This window comes from Lepus europaeus, chromosome 18, assembly GCF_033115175.1.
Source record: "Lepus europaeus isolate LE1 chromosome 18, mLepTim1.pri, whole genome shotgun sequence".
Taxonomy (NCBI): Eukaryota; Metazoa; Chordata; class Mammalia; order Lagomorpha; family Leporidae; genus Lepus; species Lepus europaeus.
Genome location: NC_084844.1, coordinates 16,660,345 through 16,686,141, shown reverse-complemented (window position 1 = coordinate 16,686,141; position 25,797 = coordinate 16,660,345). Strand labels below are relative to the sequence as shown.

The window sequence follows — 25,797 nt, the reverse complement described above, 5'->3', positions numbered from 1 at the left end:
AAATTAATGTAATGTGATTATTATGAAAAAAACTGTGCATGGATTACATTTTTGGTACCCTCAATTCTATGTCCTCTTGACTCCCTTTGTACTCAATATGTTCTTCTTTAACAATTTGATCTTTTCCTAGTATTTGACAGCAGTATCTATGCAGTTGCTCTGGTTTCAAACCAGGAGTTTTTCATGGTCCCTCCCATTCAATTCATCACTAGATACTCAGCTTCATTCTCAAAATATACCTTGAATTTGCTCACTACTCATCATCTCCATCTCTGTTATTCTTTTCCTCTGAAGTATTGTAGCAGCTTCCTAACTGTGTAACCTTCCAGAGAGTCCATTCTCTGTATTGCATCAGAGTGATTTTTTATAAATTGCTAAGAAAGTAATTTCACTCTCCCATTTAAAACCCTCCAAAGAATAAAACTTCTTTCCATTTTCTACAGTGATAGATTGAAGAGGAATAAGGAGCCAGGCAAGAATTTTTGGGGAGGACATAGAATAAAAGCTATTTAACTCACTGTTTTTATCAGTTGGAAATGTTTGTGAGTTCAGACTTTTGTAAATTTAAAATTCGAAGATGAGGATATTATAAATTCTTGAAATATCTCATCCTCAAAAATACTTTAAGTTGGGTGTTAAATATGTTATCGTGCTTTGATATTTGAAAATTGTCAATACTTTTGTCCACTCATCATTCTTAACCATAGAGACCTAAATTTCTTGACTATTCCCAATGAAAGCTTACTATAATAACTTCTTGGATAAAAAAAGTCATAAAGATTGTGTTTTTCTCTGACCTTTAGTATTGCCCAATGTTATTGAAGACTTCCACAATCTCAGCAAGGAGAAGATGAGTGTCTCCGATTTGTGGAATACTTTGAGTAGTTTGAATAGTAACTTAAAGAAAGACGAGTTCCTGGCTGCACTAAAACTAGTAAAAGTTGACGGTGAGTATTCCAAATACTAAAATTAAGATAGAAAAGCATATGAATTTATTTTATGTTTTTGATAACATCCAATCTACCAAGAATGAGGTGGTATCTCATTGTGTTTTTAACTTGGATTTCTTTCATAATTAGAGATTTTGAACATTTTAAAGAAGATTTATTTATTTGAAAATAAGAGTTAGAGGGAAAGACACAGCTGGTTCACCCTCCAAACGACCACAATAGCTGGGGCTAGGTTAGGCCGAAGCTCGGAGCCAGGAGCTTCACCTGGATCTCCTGTGTGGCTGCAGGGGCCAACACTTTGGCCATTCGCCCTGCTTTTCTCAATAGCAGGGAGCTAGCTGGATCAGAAGTGGAGCAGCTGGGACTCAAACTGGCACCCATATGCGATGCTGGTGATGCAGGTGGTGGCTTTACCAGTTACATCACAAAGTCAGCCCCAGAACATTTTTTCCCATAGATCTGTTGACAATTTTTTTTCTTTTGAGAGAAGTGTATTCAAATCCCTTGTCCATTTAAAAAATAGGATTTTTTCTTACTACTGAATAGTTTGAACTCTTTGTATATTTTGGGTATTAGTTCATTGTCTGGCATATGATTTGCAGATATTTTCTCCAATCTGTAAGTTGTCTCTTTACTCTCATTAGTTTTTTCCCTTTGCTATGTAGAGGTTTTTAGTTTCATGCCATCCCATGTGTCTATTTTTACTTTCATTAATTTTGCTGTGGGAGTCATATCTAAGAAATCTCTGCCTAGACCGATGTCATGGGACTTCTAACAATTTTTTCTGCTGGTTTTATAGCTTCAGATCTTAGTGGGATAGAGTGTTCCAACATGGTTAAAATGTCAATATATACATTTAGGAAATACAAAGGAATTTCAGATTGTTTATCCTACAGAAAATATTAATATTTTATATTTGATATTGTCAAATTGATCAAATATGCATTGAGTACTTTCAGGTAAGTCATATGCTAATGGAAAAAGGCATAGCCCAGTGAACATAGAATAAATGGGGAATGTTCATATCTTTATTCAAGTTTAGTAATTAATACTACTTGGGATAAATGATAGATTCAGGAGCAAAGCCTTTGTAATAAGGGAGATGTTGGGCCCTACTAAAACACAGAAGCAGGAAGAATGCTACAATAGAAATATGTGATTTTTTTCTGTATACCACAGTTCCAGAAACTCAAGTGTTAATTAATTAATTAATTTATTTATTTGAAAGTCAGAGTTACACAGAGAGAGGATAGAGAGGGAGAGAGAGGTCTTCCATCCGATGTTTCACTCCCCAATTGGCTGCAACAGTCGGAGCTGGGTCCATCCAAAGCCAGGAGCCAGGAGCTTCCTCCAGGTCTCCCATGCAGGTGCAGAGGCCCAAGGACTTGGGCCATCTTGTACTGCTTTTCCAGGCCATAGCAGAGAGCTGGATCGGAAGTGGATCAGCCAGGTCTCGAACCAGCACCCACATGGGATGCAGCGCTTCAGGCCAGGGCGTTAATCTGCTCTGCCACAGCGCTGGCCCCCACAAGTGTTAATGTAAAAGCCATGGTAGATAGAAGATAAGACGTCATTAACCATAGCTATATTTAAAAAAAACTGTAAATATAGGCTTTTAAGTTAGATATACATCTTGTTCATTATGCTTTATTCTAGTCTATGATCTTAAATTATAATAATTCTGAATCCTTGCATTAATCTTCCCTATTCTAAACAGGGACATAAAGCTGCTTCTGTCTCCCATGTCTCTACTTTGTAATTCAGTACTTGTGTGTTCTTGCATAAGAAATAGGTGTAACTTATGTTAGAAATTGTAGTGATGGAATCATCAAACACTGAAAGAAGTCATTCAAGTTATCTAGTATAGGATTTTCATTTTCAAACAATTGAAAGGCTAAACTTGGACTGAGGTCTATCTTTTAGTTTTACCCAGGAATATATATTAGCTTTACATTTATATATGGATTGTTCAGTTTCCATTGAATGACTGAAATTGAGAACTCAGTTTATGTAATCCACAAAATGTTCAAAATATGAAAGGAAAGTATAATTCTTATGAATAATCAAGTTATTCACATTTTATCAATTGCTCCATTGGATATGACTTTGAGGCTGATCTATTAAAATGCTTTTCTTGTAGAAGATAACAAAGTCCAATTTGATGAATTTGCAGAAGCAGTAAAGAATGTGAATGATGCCTCCAGATTAGAAGGCAAGTGCTAGATTGTGACTGTTAAATTTACTTTTATTGAGATGATGTTGGTGTTGCGGTGTTGTGGGCTGTGGCTTAAGCTGTTGTGCCATAATGCTGGCTCCAAGACAGGTCTTTTTTTTTTTTTTTTTTAAGGAGGAAAAAGAAATTTTTTGAAATTAAGCCATTGAGCCATTAGGCCATTAAGGAGAGCAGACTCAAGTTTAAGTACATGAATCTGGGTTTGATCATAGGGATTGGGGAATGGCATTGCCAACCACTGCATTATAAGGCCAGCAAGAAAGGGCCACTTGAGCAAGAGTTAAAGTAGCAAGTCTGAGGTCACTGTTTTCAGAAGAACCTGCTAATATGGCAACTTGGTTTTCAGAATATCCCCTGTAATGCTAACTAATAAAGGCGGTTTCACTGTGCCTGGGCTATTTGTTGGAGAGGTTAGAGGAACCAGCAGCATAAGCATAGTATGAATAAAATTCTATGCTTTACTTCAACTATATATATATATATATATGTATATATATATATATATACACATACATACACATATATATATGTTAAGAATTTTATTTATTTATTTATTTGAAAGAGTTACAGAGAGGCAGAGGCAGAGGCAAAAGCAGAGAGAGAGGTCCTTCATCTGCTGGTTCCCTCCCCAAATGACCACAATGGCCAGGGCTGGGTTGATCTGAAGCTAGGAGCCAGGTGCTTCTTCTGTGTCTTCCACATGGGTACAGGGGCCCAAGCACTTGGGCCATCTTCTACTGCTTTCCCAGGCCACAGCAGAGAGCTGGATTGGAAGTGGAGCACCTGGGACTCGAACCAGTGCCCATATAGGATTCTGGCACTTACGGCGACAGCTTAACCTACTATGCCACAATGCCAGCCCCCATATATATAATTTTTTAGTGTTTTTTTAACTTTTATTTAGTAAATATAAATTTCCAAAGTACAGCTTATGGATTACAATGGCTTTTTCTCCTCCATAACTTCCCTCCCACCCGCACCTGTTCCCTCTTCCATTCCATTCACATCAAGATTCATTTTTAATTATTTTTATATATAGAAGATCAATTTAGTATATATTAAGGAAAGATTTCAACAGTTTGCACCCACACAGAACATAAAGTGTAAAATACTATTTCAGTACTAGTTATAGCATTAATTCACATTGAACAACACATTAAGGACAGAGATCCTACATAGGGAGTAAGTGCACAGCGACTCTTGTTGTTGACTTAACAAATTGACACTCTTGTTTATGGAGTCAGTAATCTCCCTAGGCTCTAGTCATGAATTGCCAAGGCTATGGAAGCCTTTTGAGTTCACCGACTTCGATCTTATTCCGATAGGGTCATAGTCAAAGTGGAAGTTCTCTCCTCCCTTCAGAGAAAGGTACCTCCTTCTTTGATGGCCCGTTCTTTCTACTGGGATCTCACTTGCAGAGATCTTTCATTTAGGTTTTTTTTTTTTTTGCCACAATGTCTTGGCTTTCCATGCCTAAAATACTCTTATGGGCTCTTCAGTCAGATCTGAATGCCTTAAGGGCTGATTCTGAGGCCAGAGTGCTGTTTAGGACATCTGCCATTCTATGAGTCTGCTGTGTATCCTGCTTCCCATGTTGGATCGTTCTCTCCCTTTTAAATTCTATCAGTTAGTATTAGCAGACACTAGTCTTGTTTATGTTATGTTTTTCCCTATATATATAATTTTTTTTTGGACAGGCAGGGTGGACAGTGAGAGAGAGAGACAGAGAGAAAGGTCTTCTTTTTGCCTTTGGTTCACCCTCCAATGGCCGCTGAGGCTGGGGCGCTGCGCTGAACTGAAGGCAGGAGCCAGGTGCTTGTCCTGGTCTCCCATGGGGTGCAGGGCCCAAGGACTTGGGCCATCCTCCACTGCACTCCTGGGCCACAGCAGAGAGCTGGACTGGAAGAGGAGCTACTGGGACAGAATCTGGTACCCTGACTGGGACTAGAACCTGGGGTGCCGGTGCTGCAAGGCAGAGGATTAGCCTATTGAGCTGCAGCACTGGTGCCCCATATATATAATTTTAAAGAGAGTTGGGTCACTGTCTTACACTGTAGTTTAATAAGATTTTAGAGGTAGAGTAGGCAATTCTAGGTAATAGTGAGGATTAAATGTAGCCATTTGGAAAGAAAATAAAGTGACTTTGGAAAGGAAGTGAAGGCTTAGGATCATTGATAGAGTCACTTATTTTGTGATATTAATATCCTTGGTAGCAAAAAAATATAGTATATATGTGTATGTATATAACATCTGCATATGAAGTAAATGTGGCAAAATACTAAAAGTTGTTAAATTTTAAAACTAAGCAAACTTTTAAAAAGGAAAGGAAGGCTTTTTGTCAAGAATTAAAATACTTTGAGACTTGGATCATTTTTATTGTCATTGGATGATAATAGGACGTGGGGTAGAGAAAGAATTGTGATTAAGGTGCTAGAATCCTCAGAGAATGGGAAAGAATGATCAGAAAATTATATATAATGGTGTCTGCAGAGTGGCATAGTTTAGTGATAGGCCTTAGCCTCAAAGGGGAGGCATAATCTTTGAGCTGAAAGGGTATGTGGAGTGTAAGAAGGTGAGTAAACTCCACTCAAGACGATTGTGCAAGGAAATAGTGTTTTTAAAGGAAGTCAGGTTTTAGTTAAGACAAAGAAGCAGAGGTGGTAAGAGTGTTCGAGTGCTGGCCACTCTCAGATTGTTCTGCAGTTGCCTGTCAGTGATGTTACAGGAACAAGAAGTGAGACAAGGAAGCAAGGTACTAAGAAGCTGTGGTTCCTTTTGCTAGTTTTTGTTGGCTTTTATCAACATCATTCTCAACTCACTGTTGTGACCATAACATTTTTATACTGTTTTAAGTGTTTCTAATATATTATCATATTTAATATCCACATCAACTTTGTGAGATAGATATTATTATCCAATTTTACATGTGAGACTGTGAACTTTGTAAAGTGGTTAAGTAGCAATAATTTGCTTAGAGTAGTATTACAGTTCCAGGTCAGAAATCCTGAAGGCAAGAATTGAATGTGAGTCTGTCTGACTTAATCATTGCTGGAAATGAAGCAAAATTCCAGCTGCTAGGGAACAATTAAATCTTGGTAGAATTGGAAACCCAGGTGAATGAATTATTGTGAATTTTATTTCATATTTTGTATTTCTCATGATCTGAACTTTAGTTAACCTATATCAAAATGAGTTGGTTTATTGCTAACAGTAGAGCTCCATGGCAAACTACTTTGTATAATTGCACTGAAAAATTCAGGTACATAAATCATTTTGGTTGTACCAGTTTTGTCTTAGCACCAGAGAAATGTAATCAGTCAAGGAGTTTTTACACACTGAGTTGCTGGTCTCATATATTTATCTGAGGGATGAATTTGTCTCTGAGATTTTGCGTTTTTCAGCTCAAGATATGATCTTAAACCATTGGGTGCCACTGACAGGAGTCTTTACTTATAGCTTCTGTTCTTTTTTTAAATCAGAAGTTAGTTTATTTACCAAATAACTGTATTTCTAGAGTTACGAGAGATTGTGCTAGCTCTTGATTCATTTGGAGGTGATGTGATATCTGAAAAGAACTTGGAAGACTTTCTAAGAAGTGTTGGGATTAAGTTGCCTCAAGAAGAGGTACAGAAAATTCTTCAATCAGATTTTGTTTCTCGTAAGTATTTAAGTATCACCTTCAGATTTTTAAAAAAAGATATATTTAATTTATTTGAAAGGCAGAAAGACTAAGAAAAGGAGAGAGAGATTTTCTATTTGCTGGTTCACTCCTCAAATGGCTGCAACAGCCAGGGCTGGGTCAGGCTGAAGCCAGGAGTCAGGACCTTCTTCTGGGTCTCCCACATGGATGCAGAGGCCCAAGTAGTTGGGCCATCTTCCACTGCTTTCCTAGGTGCATTAGCAGGGAGCTGGATGAGAAGTGGAGCAGCCAGGACTCGAACTGGTGACCATATGGGATGCCAGCACTGCAGGTGGAGATTTAATCTTCTATGTCACAATGCCTGCCCCAGATTTCTTTTAATAGCAGTACAATAAAGGGAGGTATGCAAGATCTATAACTATTTTCTTATGTTACTGTAAGTTTTATCTTCTAAAAGGGGCCTTTCCTCTTTTAATTTCCTCATTTAAAGTTATAGAATACTTTTAAACAAGCAAGATTAAATTTTGTGAAGAGTGGACTTGTTGAAATCCTCTCTCCCCACATACATATTGATTTAGTGGGTGAAGAACAGCTTGAGAATTCAAGTTCTGTGAGTAGAAATATTAGCTTTGCCACCTATGCCTGAGTGAGGTAACTGGATTTTTGTTGGTACTTTAGTTCCATTATGGGTAGAATCAGAAGTAATATGTCCATAACCTTATAGAGTTATGTCAAGACATAGTGGGTAGAAATGAATTCAAAAGTACCTTATGAATAAAATATTTAAGAAATATATAAGGCTGCATATTGATTTTCATAGCAACCTTTTAGTATTATTGTGTCTGGGAGTTCTTGATGTCAACTCTCTCTTTTCCTTCCAGAAGACAACATGGTGAATATTAAAGACTTTATGCAGGCTTTGAGAAACACACAGAAATTTTCTAATTTTACTGGTAAGAGCTTTATAGTTAAAAGTATTAAAAGACAGAAACACAGAACTCATTCAAAGGTCATACAATCGATCATTGTATTTGGTGCTTGAAGTTTCTTTGTAGAGCTCATATTTGCTATGGTTTGGCCTCTCTGAAACTCATTGGAATTTAATCCCCCTGTGAAATATCAAGAGCGTAAGCAACCTGACTCTGGTGTTTAGAGGTGGGTCCTTCAGGAAATGATTAGGATTAGATAAAGTCATTAGGAGATCCCAAGACTGAATTCCCATGGCTTTATGAGACCAGAGGACCCAAATATGCTTGTTCCCTGCTTTTCACCATGTGATGCCTTGTGCCACCCTGGCACTCTGCCAGTAAGACCACCATCAACTTATGTGGCCTCTTCGACTTAGAACCATGAGCCAAAATAAACCTCTTTGTAATTTACCCTGTCTGTGGTGTTGTGTTATTAGCAACAAAAAATGGACTAAGACAATATCTGTGCCAAATGTTGGTTTCATCTGCATTCAAACACTTCCAGTTATGGGGAATGTACTATATTTTATTTTTAAATTTAAGAATTGTGTTTTTGGGACGGAAAAGATTTAAAAAATCACTAGGTTGTTATCTTTTCAAATAGTTAAAATAAGACATCTTTATGATAGAGTAACACCAATTTTTTAATGCAAAAAAACCCTGGATGACAAAAAATATAAGAAATATAATGTATAAATCTCTTTTATTATTATCCTCTGGAAACATCCCTATTAATGTTTGATGAATATTCATTTAATATTTTACATCTATGAATAATGGTATATCCTGAATTTTAATTTAAAGCTTGTATTATTTTGTTCACAATATTTTATAACTTTTTTCCTAATTAATGGTATACTTTGGATATTGTTTCATTTTCCATTATATTATATAAGCCTACCACATTTTTTTGAAGATTACATAATAGTCAAGAATATATAGGGATATACTATAATTTTATACATAATCCTTTTGATGAATATTTAGGTTATTTGCAACTTTTTACTATTGTAAACATCTAATGAACATCTTTATACATATCTTTATGCACACACACATAAGCGTTTCTGTAGAATAGGCTTCTTAGCTGTGGACTTGCTGGGCAAAATTGTTTTCAGATTTAAAATGTTAATAGCTACTGTGTAATTATCTTCTAAAAGTTATAAACATTCATACTTATATCAACGTTGGGTATTATTAAAAATTCTAAGTTAATTTTTATTGTTTTAATATGTATTTCTTTATCAGAGAGCTAAAATGTGTTTCATAGTTGTGAATATTCTTTGATCATTTAAAAATCAGGTTGTCTTGCTCAAATGAACTTTTAAATGACTTTTTATACTTTAGAAAATGTCAAAAGAACTCTCATGTTCTCTTTCTTTCCCGCTATGTTGATGTTTTTTCTCGACTCATTTTCCTTTCTTCTTTGACCTATTTTTAAAACTTCTTTTTGATGATTATGTCACAGATCAAATCAATCTATCAAATTATTCAATTTTACTTAAAGAAGCTAATTTTAATAATTTATTCATTTCTCTTAATCCTGAAAGGTACATTTTTAAGAATGTAGTATAGAAATATGAACTCTGTTTTTTAAATTAAAGGATGTTGGTTATCTGTTTCCAAATTTTGATGTTACCATGTAAACTTGAGACTATGAGGATTCTCTAATGTGAATGAAGTTAGCTGATAGGGATATAGGGACAGAAAGTGGAAAGAAAAGAATTGGGGTTTGGGAGGAGTTATGAAGAACAGAAGTTACTTTTTTATTGAAAGGCTTATTAACAGAATAACTAGAGGAATTTTGACATACTTTTGTCCATAGGAGAATATCTACTACTTAAGCCAAGACATTGAACATAGTAATTTTTTAAAGATTTATTTATTTATTTGAAAGGCAGAGTTACAGAGAGGCAGAGGCAGAGAGAGAGAGAGAGAGAGAGAGAGAGAGAGAGAGAGAGAGAATCTCCCATCTACTGATTCACTCCTCAGATGCTGCATTGGCCAGAGCTGTGCCAATCCAAAGCTAGGAGCCAAGAGCTTCCTCTGGGTCTCCCACATGGGTACAGGGGTCCAAGGACTTGGGCCATCTTCTACTGCCTTCCCAGGCCATAGCAGAGAGCTGCATCAGAAGTGGAGCAGCTGGGACTTGAACTGGTGCCCATATGGGATGCTGGCACTGCAGACCGGGGCTTTAACCCACTGCACCACAGTGCCATCCCCTAAACAAAATAATTTTAAGAATAATGAATGTGGCCAGTGCTGTGGTGTAGCAGGTTAAGCCTCCACCTGCAGCACTGGAATCCCATATGGGCGCTGGTTCAAGTCCCAGCTGTTCCGCTTCTGATCCATCTCCCTCATAATGCACCTGGGAAAGCAGTGGAAGATGGCCTGAATGATTGGGCCACTGCACCCACAGGGGAGGCCTGGAAGAAGCTCCCAGCTCCTGGCTTCAGATGGGCCCAGCTCCGGCTGTTGTAGCCATCTGGGGAGTGAACCAGTGAATGGAAGATCTCTCTCTGCGTCTCTCCATCTGTCTGTAACTCTGCCTCTCAAGTAAATAAATAAATCTTTAAAATAAAGAATGATAAAAGGGTTCTTTATAACCATCAGAGGTTATAACTGTTGGAGTGGAGAAAACTATGGAAATGGGGTTATAGAAAGCTTTTTTCTGGCAATTAGCAGGTGGCTAGATTGCAAATGGAATGCCACAATGCCAGCCCCCAGTTCTTTATTGTTCTGCTCAAAAACTTTAGATTTTTGGACTGAATGTTGTATTATATTTTCTGTGTTTGTAGCATTGAATGAGACCATCAATAAATTGGATTGTATGAAAAGTTCTGAATCTGATAAAGACAAATATTCATATGTACTTGAAGACACCGATAGATCTTATTTTACTGATGACACTCTTCAAAAAAGAGTAGATGACTTCTTTGATAAGGGTGAGTTGATTAAGCAAATAATCAGCAACTTGTCACAAACATTTCTTTCACATTTTATTTAGGTGGTTTTTTTTTTCAATTGATACCAGCCATGGACTTTGATGCTGCTGTTCTAAATTTTATCCAAAGTTTTAAAACTTTTATCAAATGCTAATTAAGTTATTGGAATACTTTACCACAGACCAAATTTTGGACTATATATTTTATATCTACAGGAATTTAGTTGTTGCAATATTATACTCCTGGATGCTCTCATGATCTGGATTGTAAAATTGTTCTCAAAGTATATGTTTTTGTATGCCTTTGAAATGATGTTTGTTCTGGAGTGATTTCATATCCCTTCCTTTCCCAGCCTGCAGTAATCACTTTTAAGTTCAGATAAACTATTTTTAACTCCACATATGAGGGAAAACATATGGTATTTGTCTTTCTGTGTCTGATTTATTTTACTTACTATGATGATCTACAGTTCCATCTGTTTAGTTGCAAACATCAGGATATCTATGCCTGGATAGTATTCCATTGTTTATGTCCACCACATTTTCTTTATTTATTCATCTGTTGATAGACACCTGGGTTGATTTCATATCTAGGCCATTGTGCATAACTCTGTGCATGAATTTCTTTCATATGCTGATTTCAAGTTCTTCTGATACATATCCTGAAGTGGGGTTAACTGGGTCATATGATAGATCTATTTTTAATTTTTTGAGGATCTCCATATTATTCTTCATAATAGCTGCATTAATATATATCCCAACAGTAGTTGGGATAAAGTTCCCTTTACTTGACTTCCCACTAACATTTGTTATTTTTTTTTTTTGTCTTTTTGATGACAGCCTTCCTAACCGGACTGAGATGATACACTTTCTTGATGGCTGGTGATACTAAGATTTTTTGTCATGTATTTGTTAGGCATTGATAGTTCTTCCTTTGAGAAATGTCCTTTGCCCTTTTCCTAGCTAGATTGATTGTTTCTTTGAGTTTTTAGAGTTCCTTATTTATTCTTAATATTGATTTTCTGTCAGATATAGAATTTGCAAATATTTTTTCCTATTCTGTCTGTTGTCTGTGGACTCTGTTGGTTGTTTCTTTAGAGTGAGAGGTAAGTATCTTATTTCAATCTCCTGCATATGGATGCCCAATTTTTTCCCATACTATTTATTGAAGAGGCTGTCCTCTCTCCAGTGTATGTTCCTGGTGCCATTGTGGAAAATTAGTGTGGGATGTGTGGATTCATTTCTGAAATCTGTATTCTTTTCCATTGATTTGTGAATCTGATTCTTTATGCCAGTACTATATAGTTGTAGTTATAATAGCTAGATAATGCATCTTGAAATCTGGTTTTGTGATAGCTCCAGCTTTGTTCTTTTTTCTTTTTTTTAGGATTGATTTGACTCTTAGAGATCCTTTATACCTCCTTATAAATTTTAGGATTTTTTCTAGTTCTGTCAAGAATATGATAAATATTTTGATGGAGATTGTATTGATTCTATAATTGGTTTAAATCGTATGGATTTTTTTTTTTTGACAGGCAGAGTGGACAGTGAGAGAGAGAGACAGAGAGAAAGGTCTTCCTTTGCCGTTGGTTCACCCTCCAATGGCTGCTGCAGCCGGCGCACTGCGCTGATCCGAAGGCAGGAACCAGGTGCTTCTCCTGCTCTTCCATGCGGGTGCAGGGCCCAAGCACTTGGGCCATCCTCCACTGCACTCCCTGGCCACAGCACAGAGCTGGCCTGGAAGAGGGGCAACCAGGACAGAATCCGGCACCCCGACCGGGACTAGAACCCGGTGTGCCGGCGCCACAAGGTGGAGGACTAGCCTATTGAGCTGCGGTGCCGGCCCGATATTTTTAATAATATTAATTCTTCTAATCCATGAACATGAGAATTCTTTCCATTTTGTGTTTTTTTTCAATTTCATTCACTAGTGTTATATATTTTTAATTGTAGAGGTCATTTACATCCTTGGTTGAGTTAATTCTAATTTTTTTGGTAGCTATAATGAATGGGATTACTCTTATATAATTTCTTTCTAAGTAAATTTATTATTGGTATATAAAATGTTATTGATTTTTTGTGTTGATTTTTAAAAAAAGATTTATTTGAAAGGCAGAGTGATAGATAGGGGGAGAGAGAGAGAGAGAGAGAGAGAGAGAGAGAGAGAGAAAGAGAGAAAGAGAGAGAGAGAGAGATCTTATATCCACTAGTTCACTCCTCAAATGGCCACAATGGCCAGAGCTGGGCCATGTTGAAGCCAGAAGCCAGGAGCTTTATTTGGGACTCCTAATTTTTGTCACTACCTGATATAATAGAGCAGGACATAAATACAAATAAATGATACTGCCTTCAAAAATATAATTTCATATGCTTGGAAACTTTATTATCTTTTTAAAGAAAAATGAACATGAAAATTTCTGATAACCAAAAAATTATCCTGTCTTTCCAGAAGATAAAGATAAATTTAACAATGTCAACATTCACAAAGATGATGTTACAGCCATTTCTGACCTTCAACAAAATTTAAATGCCATAGGAATCTATTTAACAGATGATAAAATACAGAACACTTTGTATAATACTAATCCTAATGGTGAGTAATTATTTCACTCTTAACAAGATTTTTTATAGAAAAATTTTCACTGCATATGCCTAAGGAGATACAATCCATTCCCTTCTCTTTCTCTCTCTCTTAAAAAAATTTGAAATTCTTTTGTTACTTTTTTGATCCATGTGTTTGTATTGAAGAGATTGAATTTCAAAATAATATCTGTGATATGTTTTATCTGGTATCTAATTTGCATATGATGTAGATAATGAAATAATACTTGGTATTCTGCTTTATTTTTGTGTTTTATAGCTCTGGTTTTATAACAGTTTTTTTTTTAATGGGAATATCTCAATTGTTTCTTCCTTTTTTTTTTTTTTTTTTTAAGATGAAGTGGTGCAGTTTAAAGATTTTATCAGAGAATTGGCCAAAACTGATGAATTTGTTGAGTGTCAGAGTAAGTATGATATTTGAAATGGATGTAAATAGAAACTTCATGTTTCTGGATTGGGATGTGTATGTAGCTTTTAACAGAACTCTATGAAGCCTCTTTTTTTTTTTTTTTAAAAGGATTTGTTTGTTTGTTTACTTATTTATTTATTTGAAAGGCAGTTACAGAGAGGGAGGGAGAGACTGAGAGAAAGAGAACTTCCATCCACTGGTTCACTCCCCAAATGGCCACAAGAGCCAGAGATGGGCCAGGCAAAGCCAGGAGCCCAGAGCTTCTTCCAGATCTCCCATGTGGGTGACAAGAACCCAAACATTTGGGCCATGTTCCACTGCTTTTCCCAGGCTATTAGCAAGGAGCTGGATAGGAAATGGAGCAGCATGTAGGATGACAGCATTGCAGGTGGTGACTTTACCCACTATGCCACAACACCAGCTCTTCAAGCCTCCCTTTTTATTCTTTCAATTAATCATAGATGTTTACAGGGGTAACACAATAATTCTGTTATTATTATTATTCTGTTATTAAATTTGAAAGACTAAATTAAATTTGAAAGACTAAAGGTTTATGAATGGCTAAGACCATTTTAAAAAAGAACAATGATAGTGAACTTCCCTTACCGAATACAAAGGCATACTATAATGCTGTTTTTTTTTTTGTTGTTGTTGTTTTGTTTGTTTTTTTTGGACAGGCAGAGTTAGATAGTGAGAGAGAGACAGAGAGAAAGGTCTTCCTTTTTCCGTTGGTTCACCCCGCAAGTGGCCGTGACAGCGGCATGCTGCCTGGATCCGAAGCCAGGAGCCAGGTGCTTCCTCTTGGTCTCCCATGCGAGTGCAGGGCCCAAAGACCTGGGCCATCCTCCACTGCACTCCCTGGCCACAGTAGAGAGCTGGACTGGAAGAGGAGCAACCGGGACAGAATCCGGTGCCCCAAATGGGACTAGAACCCAGGTTGCCAGAGCCGCAGGCGGAGGATTAGCCTAGTGAGCCACGGCACTGGCCCCTATAATGCTGTTGCAACAATGTTACAAACAGACCAATGTGCCAAAATATTGGACCTGCAGAAATTCCTGTGTATAAGAACTTGATGACATCCTCAATCAGTGGAGGAAAATAAATATTGTTTAGTATATGATTTGAGAAATTTGCTTACTATGTGGAGGAATATAAAGTAGAATCTCTACTTCATGTAAAAGTAATCTTCAAGTGAATTAAATTAATGTTAAAATGTATTTGAAAGATAGAACCATAGAGCTGAGGGAAAAAATGTTGGAGAAAATGCTGTGCTTTGGGAGATATGAAGGATTTCTTAAGTAAGACTTCCAAAAAGACATCCTTACAATAAAAAAGGATTTAGTTACATAAAAATTAAAAATTTCTGTTCAAGGAAGGATTCAAAAATTTACCAGGTATGTAACCACTAAAAGAAGACAATTAAAACTTTTAGAACTAACACATGATTAATATTTCAAAAATATAAGGAAATTCTGCAAATCAGCATTAGAGATAGAAAAAAACTTGAAAAGTGAGGTAGGATATAAGAAGGCAGTACACAGAAGGAGAAACAGCAATGGATAATATGGCGTGGGAGACCTGGAAGAAGCTCCTGGTTCCTGGTTTCGGATAAGTGCAGCTCTGGCTGTTGCAGCCATCTGGGAAGTGAACCAGGAGATGGAAGACCTCTCTCTCTCTTTCTGCCTCTGCCTCTCTGTAATTCTGACTTTCAAATAAATAAATTTAAAAATGAAAAAGAGGTTAAGATATAAATGGCAATATTGATAAGCTTGTTTTAAGAAATGTACAGGACTCAATGTTCTGTATCATTCCAGTTTTAGTATATGTGCTGCTGAACTAGCACAAGGACTCAGTGTTCTAAAAGCATTGATCATGCGTTCTTTCAAATGCCTATGAAACAGTCACAAAAGTAGATTATTTAAGCCACAATAAAATATTCCTATGACTTCTAAAGTCAGTTCTTGAAACCACATATTCTAACCACTGTGTAGTAACATTAAAATTATTTATGAAAGAATATAGAAAAATTCTTCTCTCAAGATAAATAACAGATGTTCTTCTAAATAATTTTTAAAGAATAAATAAAGCCCAATACTAAAAATTATTTATTAATGGATGACAATGAGAGTACTACATATTAGAACATGTAATGTGTGACCAAAATAGTCTTACAGGAAGTATTATAGCTTTAAATGCTTGTATTAGAAATAAGAAAAACTGAAAATGCTTTATCTTAAATGTTCAAATTGTGAAACTAAACAGCAACATAGTCAAAAGAATAATAAAACAATCCCTTTAAAAAGTGTTCATCAGGGACTAAGAAAGTTGAATTTATGTTACTGAAATAGAGCACACACAAAAGGAAATTAATCAAAAACTGGCTCTTTAAAAGACTAATAAAATAGAGAACTCTGTTTTTTAAAAAAAGATTTATTTTATTTATTTGAAAGACAGAGTTACAGAGAGAGGTAGAGAAAGAGAGAGAGGTCTTCCATCCGCTGGTTCAATCCCTAGCTGGCTGCAATGGCTGGAGCTGGGCCCATCCGAAGCAAGGAGCTTCTTCCAGATCTCCCACGTGGGTGCAGAGGCCCAAAGACTTGGGCCATCTTCTACTGTTATCCAAAGCCATATCAGAGAGCTGGATTGGAAGGGGAGCAGCCGGGACTAGAACCAGTGCCCATATGGGATGCCGGCACTTCAGGCCAGGGCTTTAACCCATTGTGGCACAGCGCCAGCCCCCAAATAGATAACTCTTTAGGAAGTATGATGAAGGAGAAAATAGAATGGCATAAATAACAAGGCAGTCAAAAGTGTGGATACAGAGATTAAAAAATGTAAGTGAATAATGTGTAGAACTAAGTTAATTTAACATAATTTTATTGGCATCTCATCAATATCACTGTCATTGAGTCAAACATTTGTGTATGGAGAATAGGGATAATTTTAAAACTTAAAACACTAAAATTATGAAACCATTTTCTTTGGGATCATTTTGCTGGTTTACTGTTGTTCAGCTTTATGAATTTAATTAATCAATGTTTAAATCAGATTGCTATGCACCAACTAAGTACCTTTACATTTTGTCATAAATATGTATGCACAGGAGTTGAAGATGCATGGAACATTATTAATAGTATCTCTGATGGAAAAGTTGAAGTCAAAGACCTTCTATCTAGCTTGAACAGCCTAGAGAAACCTTTAAATGAAAAGCAATCGAAGGTGTTACTGAACTCTGCAACAGCTGGTGAGTGTTCCAGCTGTTTCTCAGGACTCCTGTTGAGAGCATACATATTCTCATAAGCTAAAATTGTATAAAGTGATACATTAAAATTGCCCATAATTTCTCTCTGTGCACACATCATGTAATGTGCAAATCAGAGTAAACATGTCTTTTCAAATATATATTTATTTGCAGTGAGCATAATATATTTTATTTTAGATTTTTAAAAAAAATATATATAAAACATAATAATTATTAATGATCCACCTTACCATACAATAAAACACCTGATCTGTATTTCTATCCAACTACAGCTTAGTACTCATTAATCAGTTTTCCCCATCCCTACTGCCTCCTACTGTCACCACTCTCTGGTAAACACATTCTATTATCAACTTCAATGAGATCAACTTTTTAAGATTTCATCTATGAAGGAACTTCCAAATGTTTATGGGAAAATGAAACTAAAAGAAAAATAAAAGAGTAATTTAATTTCTCAATATAAGCACTATCAACTTCAGGATAATTTTTAAGTGATGATTCTAGAAATTTAGGCCATCCCTAAAGAACTGAGGTTCCTGGGAATTTAAACATATCATGTGATCAATTTTACATTGTCACCAGAAGAAATATGGGTATTTTTTAAGGATATTTTTGATATTAGAAAACAGTCTTTCTACTTTTCACTTGTTGAACATTATGATTAGTGGTGCACCAAGCCTGTGATTATAAAGTAAATTGAAGTTATGTAATTTTAAAAATTAAAGGAAAGAGGGAAGGAGGATTATATCTATAAAATACATGAAATCTGTTCTCTTTATATTAATAAAAATTAAAAAAAACCCAGAAGTCTGAAAGAGCCAAATCAAGACTAAGGTGGATGCCTAATAACTTCCCATTGAAAACAGGACAGAATTGCCCTTGTCTGATGACAGGCGTGAGCAGGAGGGTTGTTGTGGAGGAGAAGGACACTGGTGAAGTTTTCCTGCAAAAGTCTGGGATAACTTTCTCCAAATACTATCCTGAGAAGCAGACGTCATCATTTTTCAGTTGTCTAGAAAGTCAAGAAGCAAACTGCATTGAGCATCCCCCCAAAACCGTTCCATGACTTTTGTTCTTGACTGATCTGTTCTTCAACTGGACCCTGCCCACCTCTTGGTGGCTGTTTCTTTGATTGTGTTTTGAGTTCAGGGTTATGCTGGGAAAGCTATATTTCCCTGTCTGTCACAATTCTTCACAGAAATGCGTCAGGATCTTGATTACACTTGCTTAAAACTTTGATTGCTATCTCTGTCTTGTCCGTGGCTAATCTGGGTGCAACATTTTTGGCACCCATGAAACAGAAGTTTGTTTTGTTTTATTTTTTTAATCTGAATTGTGTAAGTGGAATCAGTTGATCTGTTTGTGGTGTTGGCTATTGTTTTTCTGTTCCTCATTGGTCCTCATTATTAGAGCACAAGCAAGAATAATTTTTTTTTTTCTGTGAAAGTTGATATGGATGATCTGTTGCTGTGGGCTTCACCTTCGACATTGTCTTGTCCCTTCTTCAACTGAGTTATCCATTTGTTAACTGCTGATTTCGTTGGCATTTTGTCCCTATCAACTTTTTAAAGTACCAATGATTTTTTAAAGGCTCTTAGTGGTACAACCAAAACTTGAATCGGTACCATATGGGATTCCAGTGGTGGCTTAACCATGACACAACACCTGCACCAGCATCAGTGATTTTACCAATTTTTTACCCCATATTCACCATAAATTTATTGTTTTTGCTTTAATTTTAGCAGAATTTGTGTAGCTCTCTTACAGGTTCTTTTCAAACTGATGTTTTATCATAATGCCTCCTACTGGATCTGTGGAAACATGTTACAACAAGTTAGTACAGCTTTATCTTGGTGAAAAAAATTAATCTTTGTATTGTTTTAGCATATCATGCATTTTCATGAAATATTTGAATAGCCCTATTATGAATGAAATCATGTAGTCTTTCTGTTCTGGCTTATTTCACTTAGCAGAATAACCTCCATTTCAGTCCATGTTGTTGAAAATGACAATATTTCATTCTTTTTTATGGTTGATTGGTATTCGATTATGTATTGTATCACATTTTTTTTTGAGATCTTATTTTTTGAAAGGCATAGTGACAGAAAAGGAGAGACAGAAAGAGATCTTCTGTCTGCTGGTTCACTCCCCAAATGGCCACAGTGCTTGGGGCTGGGTCAGGCCAGTCCAGGAGCCAGGAACTGCATCTAAGTTTCCCATGTGGGTGGCAGTGTCCGAAGTACTTGGGCCATTTTCTGCTGCTTTCTTAGGCATGTTAATAGAGAACTGGATTGGAAGTGGAGCAGCCAGGTCTTGAAGTGGTACTTCGGTATGGGATGCTGGTATAACAGGCAGTGGCTTAACCTGCTGCACTACAATGCTGGCCTTCACCTTTTCTTTATTAACTCATCAGTTGGTAAATGCTTAAGTTTTTGTATTTCTTGGATATTGGATATTGGAATAATGCTACAATAAAACTGGGATTGCAGATGTCTCTTTGACAAACTGATTTATTTATTTATTTTGATATATACCCAATAGTGGACGAGGTGATAGTTATATATCTAAGTATTGAAGAACCTCTGTACTTTTCTACAATGGCTATATTATTTTAGATTCTTACCAACAGTGTGCAAAGGTTTTTTTTTTTTTTTTTTTTTTTTTTTTTTTTTTTTACAGGCAGAGTTAGACAGTGAGAGAGAGAAACAGAGACAAAGATCTTCCTTCCATTGGTTCACCCCCCAAATGGCTGCTACGGCCAGTGCGTTGCACTGATCTAATGCCAGGAGCCAGGTGCTTCTCCTGGTCTCGCATGCGGGTGCAGGGCCCAAGCACTTGGGCCATCCTCCACTGCCTTCCCGGGCCACAGCGGAGAGCTGGACTGGAAGAGGAGCAGCCGGGACAGAATCTGGCGTCCCAACCAGGACCAGAACCTGGGGTGCCGGCGCCGCAGGTAGAGGATTAGCCAAGTGAGCCGCGGTGCCGGCCGGCAAGTTTTTCTTTACTCCTCATACTCATCAATACTCATTATCTTTTGTATTTTTAAAACTTATTTATTTATTTGATAGGCAGAGAGATAGAAAAACTCTTATCTGCTGGTTCCCCAAATGTGCACAATGGGTGGACTTTGGTTGGGTCTAATACCAAGTGCTAGGATCCAGGAATTGATCCGGATCTGCCATGTGGGTGGTAGGAACCCAAATATTTGAGTTATCACCACTTATACCTACTAGGGTTTAATGAAGCAAGGAGATGAAGTTAGGAACCAGAGCTGGGAATTGAACCAAACCAGCCCGGTGTAGAAGGCAAATGTCTTATCTACTGGGCTAAACACTTGCTCCGTCTTTTGTCCTTTTGCTTATAGTCAAACTGGAGTGAAGTGAAACTTCATTGCAATTTTTATCTGCATTTCTCTGATGATTACTGATATTGAACTTTTTTTTTTTTTATGTACTTGTTGGCCATCTTAATGACATGGGCAACTCTTTCTTGTCTTCTTCAATGTGCCTTTTCTAATTATTACATGCAAACCAGGGACTATGGTATCTTAGCTAGCTTCCTAGTTCCTGTAAACATGGTTAGGTTCTTGAATAGTTATTCAAATTGCTGTCCATGTGGGCTGATGATCGTTGGAAAGTCTTAGTCACCATCTTGCTCTACCTCATAAGTGATACTATATGTTTAGAGAGGTTGTTATTTACTAGTATGTCAGCATATTTGTCCTTATGAATTGTTACTACCTTTTTGGAAAAAAATATGGATATTCCTAATTTGGATAAGACTAATAGAAGAAATCTTATTATGAATGTGTTAGAATTGGATGTTCATTTGTTTGACTGTAATGTTCAAAACAAAAAATGTACTAGGGCCCTACTCTTAGCCTTTCTCAACCCTGGATTCTAGAGATACGTTACTGCTTATAGACAGAGCTCCATAAACTTTTGGGTTCCTTAATGTAGAATATAATCTTTTACCATTGTTGAAGTCAAATAATTTTTAGACTAGCTGGAACACTGAATGATAAGAATGCAATTCAGCAAGTGACTTCTGGATTAGATAGAAGCTATCCACTGTATGGTCCTACTTACTTTGTAATTTTTGTAAATTATGTGTTATACAACTTGTTACTTGAGAGATAAGCAGAGATAGCACTTATTTAGCTACTTGCCCTAGCTGATTGCATGGACAAGGTTACAAATAGTTTTTGGTCCATTTATCTATCGTTTCATATAAGAAAATTTTGTTTCTCAATTTTTGAAATCCTTTATTTTTCTTCATGTTAACTAAATAAAAATTCAGTTAGTATTTTCTCAACTGAGGAGTTTTTGATATATGAAGGGTATTAAAAAAGTTTGGGAAAAATGAATGCTATGAAAAATTATGCATGGATTTCAAAGTTTTTTTTGTATCAAATAAGCTTACTTTTTAATTCCATTTTCCATGAACTTTTGAATTACCTTTTATTGATCAAACATTTGAGTACTTAGTTGCATTATGTTTTTAAATATGGGAACTTTGAGATATCTTTTTCTTTCTTAGGTATATTTATCTGTCTCAGTACATTCTAGAACATGAATAAACATTTCAATAACCATCTTGTACATGAATTTAAAATAATATTATGAGGCCAGCACAGTGACAGTGAGAGGGAGAGACAGAGAGAAAGGTCTTCCGTCCGTTGGTTCACTCCACAAATACCGCAATGGCTGGAGCCAGACTAATCCAAAGGCAGGAGCCAGGAGCTTCTTCCAGGTCTCCCATGTGGATGCAGGGGTCCAAGTCCTTGGGCCGTCTTCTGCTGGTTTCCCAGGCCATAGCAAGAAGCTGGATCAGAGGTGGAGCAGCTGGGACTTGAACCAGTGCCCATATGGTTTGCTGGCACTACAGGCTGTGGCTTTACCTGCTATGCCACAATGCTGGCCCCAAAATAAGAGATCTTAACCTACAAATTCAAGAAGTTCATTGGATCCCACATAAGATGTAAGGAAATCCATAGAAAGATATATTAACACCAAAGAGAAAGAAAATCTTAAAGCCAAAGAGAAAAGTTGAATTACCTATAAAAGAGGAATGCTTTCCTATTTTTGGTATTTTTTTCCTGGATATTTAAATTTAAGGAAATAATTTTATAAACTCAAGGAGGTCAACTCCCTACTTTGGGAGAATCTTTTACATTGTCTAAACCTTTGTAATACAAACTAGTTTATCCTTTTGTTTTGTTTTTCTTTGATGAACACTCTGGGTAAAGGGCAGCTGCCACACTCCTAAATTATAACCTTCCATCATTGCATTTTGCAGGGGAGAGGTGACAGATTTTCTTACTTCCTTGTAAGGAATTTTGATGTGTTTAAGATTTTAACAGTAATATTTTATTTAAAATTGTAAGTAATTTTCAATAGGAGGTTAATCTAGGTGTCTGGCTACTGTGGTGCCAACAATTTCAATTGTTTATTTAATTTAATTCTAAAAGCAAATCCACTAATATCTTTTAAAAAAAGCATTTTAATTCAGAATTTCTTCTACAATTACCTACCTTTCTGCAAACTGAATGTTAAATCTTAAAAAAGGCTTTGCCGGGATACACAGCAGACTCATAGAATGGCAGATGTCCTAAACAACACTCTGGCCTCAGAATCAGCCCTTAAAGCATTCGGATCTGGCTGAAGAGCCCATGAGAGTATTGTAGGCATGGAAAGCCAAGATACCATGGAAAAGAAAAAAAAAAAAAAAGAAGAAGACCTAAATGAAAGATCTCTGTGAGTGAGATCCCAGTGGAAAGAACGGGGCCATCCAAGAAGGAGGTACCTTTCTCTGAAGGGAGGAGAGAACTTCCACTTTGACTATGACCCTATCAGAATAAGATCAAAGTCAGCGAACTCTAAAGGCTTCCATAGCCTTGGCAACTCATGACTAGAGCCTAGGGAGATTACTGACGCCATAAACAAGAGTGTCAAATTGTTAAGTCAGCAACAGGAGTCACTGTGTACTTAAATCTCGTGTGGGATCTGTCCTGAATGTGTTGGCTAATGTGCAGTGATGCTATAACTAGTACTGAAACAGTATTTTTACACTTTGTGTTTATGTGTGGGTGCAAACTGATGAAATCTTTACTAATTATATACTGAATCGATCTTCTGTATATAAAGATAATTGGAAATGAAAAAACAAACCTGGTGTTAAATTGGAAATGGCATAGAAAATTAATTAATTAAAAAAATATTATGTAGGATCTCTGTCTTTAATGTGCTGTACACTGTTATTTAATGCTATAACTAGTACTCCAACAGTATTTTTTTCACTTTGTGTTGCTAAATGGGGGCAAACTGTTGAAATCTTTACTTAATATATACTAAAATGATCTTCTGTATATAAAGAGAATTGAAAAAGAATCTTGATGTGAATGGAAGGGGAGAGGGAGTGGGAAAGGGGAGGGTTGCGGGTGGTAGGGAAGTTATGGGAGGGAGGAAGCCATTGTAATCCATAAGCTGTACTTTGGAAATTTATATTAATTAAATAAAAGTTTAATAAATGATAAAAAAAGAAAAAAACCATGCATGGATTTCAAAAATATTTGCTCCAAAATAAACTCATTTTTAAATTCAACTTTCCCCCAAACTTTCTGAAGTACTCTCATATTTTGATTTTATAAATGTATAAATCTAAAATAAGAGGCAGAGAGATAATCATGAATCAGCAAGGGAAGTCCATTCAGTGGGATAAGAACTCAATTCCCTGGTTTTGAAACTCATGTTTGTGCCACACCTACAATTTAAATCAAGTATGTTCCTTTCAAAAAAAAAAAAAAGGCTTTGCTCCAGCTCCATCATATATTTTATATTCTCCCTGTATTTACAGATTTATTTAAAGAGATTATGGTTCTTAATAATATCAGAAATGATAAGATGCCTGTAAATGAACTGAGCTCCAAACTCTTGTGTGCTGGAATTCCATTGAGCAACAAGATGTTCCAGGAGATATTGAGACAAGCATCTATTGATGGTAAATCCTTTATGAAAGAGTAATCTATGTTAAGCTTACTTAAGTCTTAGTTGTACTGTGTACTTGGGATATCTGTTTTATACATGTATATTTTATTTTGTAATTAGTGAAAATTTATTTTTAATTGGCAAATGAAAATTTGTATATATTATGTTCAATGTGATGTTTTGATATATGTATAGTTTGTGGAATAATTAAATTTGCTTTTTAATATATCTATTACCTTATATTCTTATATTTTTGTGATAACTTTTGAAATCTACTCTTTTAGTAATTTTCAAATATATATATTATTAATTATAGTCATCTTGCTACACAATAGATGTCCAGAAATTCTTTCTGTCTAATTGAAACTTTCCTCCCTTTAACCAACATTTCCCCCATACACCCCATGCCAGCCCCTGGTTACCACCATTCTACTCAACTTTTAAATTTTCACATAAAAATTATATCATGCAGTATTTGTCTTTTTGTACTGGCTTATTTCACTAAGCATAAAGTCTTCCAGATTCATCTGTGTTGTTTCAAATGACATAATTTATTCTTTTCAAAGGCATACTAATATTCCTGTGTGTGTGTGGGGGGGAGTGTGTATGTCAGTTTCTTCACCCATCATTACTGATAGACCCTTATGCTGATTCAGTATCTTCACTATCGTGCATAATGCTATAGTGAACACCTGGGTGCAGATATCTCTTTAATATACTGATTTCACTTCCTATGGCTATATAACGAGAAGTAGAAGTGCTGGATCATATTATGGTGCTGTTTTTAATTTTTTGAGGAATTCCATGTTGTTTTCCATGATGGCTGTACTAATTTTTCTCCCATTATTGGTATGTAAGAGTTCCCTTTTACCACATCCTTGCAAACACTTTTCATGATTTATTTTTTTTTGTTTTTTTAAAAAATATTTATTTATTTGAAAGGTAGAGCTACAGAGAGAGAAAGAGAGAGAGAGAGAGAGAGGGAAGGAGAGAGGGAAGACAGAGAGTGATATCTTTCATCCTCTGGTTCACTCCCCAAATGATTGCATTGGCCAGGGCTGTGCCAAGCTGATGCTGGGAGCCAGGAGCATCTTTAGGGTCTCCCCTGTGGGTTTAGGAGCCAAGGGACTTGAACCATCTTCTGCTGCTTTCCTGGGCACATTAGGAGGGATCTAGATTGGAAGTGGAGCAGTCAGGACACAAACCTGCAATCATATGGGATGATGGCACTACAGGCTGTGGCTTAACCCGCTGTGCCACAGTGCTGGTCCTTATCTTTTAGACAAAAGCCACTCCTAGAAGGAACAGATAAATTGGGTTTCAGAAATAAAAGGTATATTGAGAGCTAATTAAGAGTCATATTCTCTATCCTGGGAATATTTCTAAAAGGCATCCTCTGTTTTTGGTTAAATTTATTGTATGTATTTATGAATGTAGATTAAACAAAACAAAGTAAATATAGACTGTATCCATTATACATTTATTATAGTTATTTTATTTTCATGCCAATATAACAAATACATAATGAATATAATCTATAAAATGTATATTGGACTTAATAATAGACAAAGAGGATTGTGTCTTAAAATATTTATACCTCTGTAAGTACACATATGTGTATATAAGTATGCAGTTATTTAAGCCAAGTAAATTTATGTAGTTAGAATTCCTTTTTTGTTTTGAAGAAACAGATTCTGGATAAAACTGATTGGTTTTTATTCTGCTAATTTTAAGAAATTACAAAATTTGCTTATCTTCACCCCCTGTCATGATTATCTAATGATTATTAGCATTTATATTTTTC

At 36.1% G+C, this 25,797-nt stretch overlaps 1 protein-coding gene across 1 annotated transcript in view; it reads left to right on the top strand.

The window, feature by feature from the left end:
- EFCAB13 (EF-hand calcium binding domain 13) overlaps positions 1-25,797 on the top strand; it is a 129,383-nt gene that overhangs the window by 89,865 nt on the left and 13,721 nt on the right. Inside the window, exons 15-22 of the mRNA XM_062175043.1 lie at positions 804-947; positions 3,091-3,162; positions 6,698-6,841; positions 7,705-7,776; positions 10,590-10,736; positions 13,185-13,328; positions 13,672-13,740; positions 16,849-16,989. Of these exons, the coding sequence (XP_062031027.1) occupies positions 804-947; positions 3,091-3,162; positions 6,698-6,841; positions 7,705-7,776; positions 10,590-10,736; positions 13,185-13,328; positions 13,672-13,740; positions 16,849-16,989 (933 nt within the window). The remainder of the gene's footprint in view (positions 1-803; positions 948-3,090; positions 3,163-6,697; positions 6,842-7,704; positions 7,777-10,589; positions 10,737-13,184; positions 13,329-13,671; positions 13,741-16,848; positions 16,990-25,797) is intronic.